The 3,538-nt window shown below is 22.3% G+C and overlaps 1 protein-coding gene across 5 annotated transcripts in view; it reads right to left on the bottom strand.

Annotated features, from left to right (window-relative positions):
- Nucleotides 1–1,321: 1,321 nt before the first annotated feature.
- The window catches only part of LOC102671188 (phospholipase D3-like), an 11,658-nt gene continuing 9,441 nt past the window's right edge, over nucleotides 1,322–3,538 (bottom strand). For all 5 annotated transcript variants that reach the window (XM_006622680.2, XM_031513777.1, XM_031513776.1 and 2 more), the window contains 3 exons: nucleotides 2,847–3,012; nucleotides 2,606–2,747; nucleotides 1,322–2,514 (listed from right to left, as the gene is read on the bottom strand). In XM_006622680.2, the coding sequence (XP_006622743.1) occupies nucleotides 2,318–2,514; nucleotides 2,606–2,747; nucleotides 2,847–3,012 (505 nt within the window). In that variant the 3' untranslated portion in view covers nucleotides 1,322–2,317. The remainder of the gene's footprint in view (nucleotides 2,515–2,605; nucleotides 2,748–2,846; nucleotides 3,013–3,538) is intronic.

The following is a 3,538-nucleotide window of genomic DNA, read 5'->3' on the forward strand; positions in this document are numbered from 1 at the left end:
ATATTATAACAATCCTTTTAAAATAATGTTAACATATAAACAGTTTTTCAAATTGATATTAATAATTAATATATTGTTATGGAAATTTGTATTTTACAATAAAAGATTTTGCAATAATTTTTCTTAATATTTATTTCTACCGAAGGAAATAAATTTCTATTTTTTTCATTTTAACTCAAATTTCGATTGTTATTAAAAAGACTTTTTAATTATTTTATTTGTTATCTTAAAAACAAATCAAATGATAAAAATATTATTTTTATTAATAATATTATTATATTAATAATTAATATTTCAAAATTTTTAAAAAATAGAAATATATAACGTAAAGAAAAATTTTAAAAACTGCAATGTGAATAATAAAGAAGATTAATCAGTTATTTGTCGCATTTTAATCATAAAATTCATCAAATTTATTAAAAAATGTCAGAAAGTTTATTAATATTATAAATAATTGTTTAACAAAAAATCAAAATGAAAATATTAATAAAAACATTACACTTATTATTGAAGAATTAAAATTAAGAAATAAAAAGAAATAGAAGAAAAAAGAAAGAGAAAGCACAAGGAGGAAACAAGAGACTTAATATAAAAAAGATTTCGATTATCTGAAATATTCATTTCAGCATTTAAATATGAGAATTCCTATATTTTCATATGTTTCAAAATAATTTAATAATAATTATTAAATTCATAATTAGATATCTTAAGTACGAAACATTCATTAATGAACAATAATTTCTGCAAATATCGCAAAATTTATATATATATGACGTGTCTTAACAAATAAATAATAAATATCTTATTATATAAATTTATTATAATATCATAAATCTTTTTTTAAATGTATTGAACACATATCTTTCATTATACATATAATTTATTATAATATATTTTTTATCTAACGTTTAAAATAAAAAGAGACGATTAAAAATGAATCGCGCCATTATTCGCTTACGCGTACGTTTTTTCTGGTATGTGACGTACTCTGTGACAATCTGCTTATTCAGCTGAAGAAAGAATAATAACCTCCTACTAGAAATATTGCTTCGTAATATTAATAATTAATTATTAATAATTACACAGATTAATTACTATATATATTTGTATATTGTATATTATGTATAACATTACGTATAATATATAATAATATATTTTTCTATAATAATAAAATAAAAATCCGAATTAAATATATGTATTTAGGAAAAATGGAAATAATTTGTATAATAAATGAGAAAAGTTCGTTTGAAAATAGTTAATGAAAAAGATCCAATGACGAATCAAGATCCAATACGAATCATGATATTATGCGTTTGAAAAGAACTATATTTCGTAATAGATAAACAAATTAACATGATTAACGTGATGCAAACTAACATGTTCTGCAAGCATATAATTCGTCATGCAAATTCGAATGTAGCTGTGAAAAAACACTACTTTTTGTCACGATTATCAGGCTATTCTTGTGGAATTATGTGTATTTGCACACGAAGATGGATACTTTTTAAACGTTATATGAGCATACTAGAAGCTACTTTTTTATAATCAGATACGTCAATATAATTTGCATATTTACGATACATTTTATATTTTATATTTGCAAAACATATAATATTATTAACACATAATAAATGTCACAGATTCATGCAATTTTTCTTAATTAATACTCGTATAAAAACGAAAAATTATAAATATTAATTATTACAATATTTAATATCTTTTTAAGAATTATATATATATGGACGGAACATGGGGCACTGGCATTGAAACGATTTTTCATAGAAGACATTTGCAAGGTCACTTAAAGCAAGGCACACAAACGTCCGTTATGTAAGATTATTCCTATAAGCTTAAGATTTCAGGTATGTGCGTTTCTCATAATTTATACATTTATGTATGATGGATATATACATAGAAAGGAAAGAAAAAAAAAGATAGAGCATGCTTGTACGTAGATGTATATGATATATACGCGACTGCACATGTGTATATTTTCAAAGAAATAATACCAAAAGGAATGGTAAAAAAGAATGGAAGAAGAATGTATCTGTATTTGCGTGTATGTAATGTACACGGAACAAATAAAACGTCAGCATGAAATTGATATTTGCTGAATATAGATAATCGTAAAAATGTGCGTAAAAATAAAAAAAAAAAAATAATAAAAAAGAGAAGAAAAAAAGTTTAATATTTATCAAAAATGGAAAGTCTAGAAATTTAACAGATTCATCTCTAATTATAAATATTAAGCATCGAAAAATGATTTTCATTTTTTTTCGTTAGGCACGTATAATTGTTAATGAAATCATTGACGTTATCACGCTAATATGTAACGTGCTGATGATAGATAATAGTCATCTTCAATAGTATTTATCTGTCGTTCTACGAATGGTAAACTTCCATTTAGAGAGTAGGAATATTCGGAATTCCAATCACGATGAAAAATATTTTCCAATTGTTGCCTAAGATTGTTCAAAGTTTGATCGCCGATTGTCTCAAATACTGTACCAATACCTAATGCATCAATAACAAATTTCATATATTTTATTATTGATTAAGTAATAAAATAGAATAAGAGAAAAGAAAAAAGAAAAAAAATAATTGCCTGCAGTGTTTATGAAATAATCGCCAGACCAGTTGCTTGTACCTATATATGCAGTTGCATCAGTCACCATATACTTATTATGATTTACTCTTGAAAATGGTATTTTATCAAAATCAGGATTAGTAGGAACTACAAATCTTTTCTGAAAAATAAAATTAATATAAATGCAATGTCATATAGAAGATATGAGTATAATTATATTATAGAAATATATGAAACGTAAATATATGCAAAAACTGACCACTTCGATTTTCACACCTGTGTAACTATCTGTCAATTCCATAAGAGACTTCAAAAAAGAAAATTCTAATTTACTTGAATATTTCCATGATGATATTAACAATCGTATATGTATTTTACGTTCGATTGCTGCAGTTCTCAATGCATCGTCTATTATCGGCCAATACCTGTACCATATAAATAAAGATATAGATAAAAAGTCAAATTTGTAATATAGAAATACTTATGTGCAAAATTAAAGAAACATTATGTGCAAAAATTACTGATATTTAAATTATTATAACTTTATAAAAAGAAATCATTTTAAATCTATATTAATTAAATTTTTTTAAAAATTAAATTCATTTTTTGTTATATAAATGCAGTGCGAAGTTTTTTTTCTAAAATTTTACAAATTTTACAAAGTTAAAAAATTTTTTTTGCGATTTGTTTAAATATTATTTCCTACAAAAAAATCTTTCCTTTACAACGAATTCTAAAAACTCTATTTACGATTTTTTTTATTGTTTTATCGCACTTTAAATAAAAAATAGATTATCGACCATATTAAGTATAATTACTTAAACAAGTATTCAAATTAAACACATAATTAAGTTTAATAATTTATATCTTTGTTAGTTATGAACTCAAACTTGTTTCTTTTGATAGATTTATATAATATATATAATATATATAATATATAATATAAATATA

Source organism: Apis dorsata, unplaced genomic scaffold (assembly GCF_000469605.1).
Source record: "Apis dorsata unplaced genomic scaffold, Apis dorsata 1.3 scaffold_739, whole genome shotgun sequence".
In the NCBI taxonomy this organism is placed as follows: domain Eukaryota; kingdom Metazoa; phylum Arthropoda; class Insecta; order Hymenoptera; family Apidae; genus Apis; species Apis dorsata.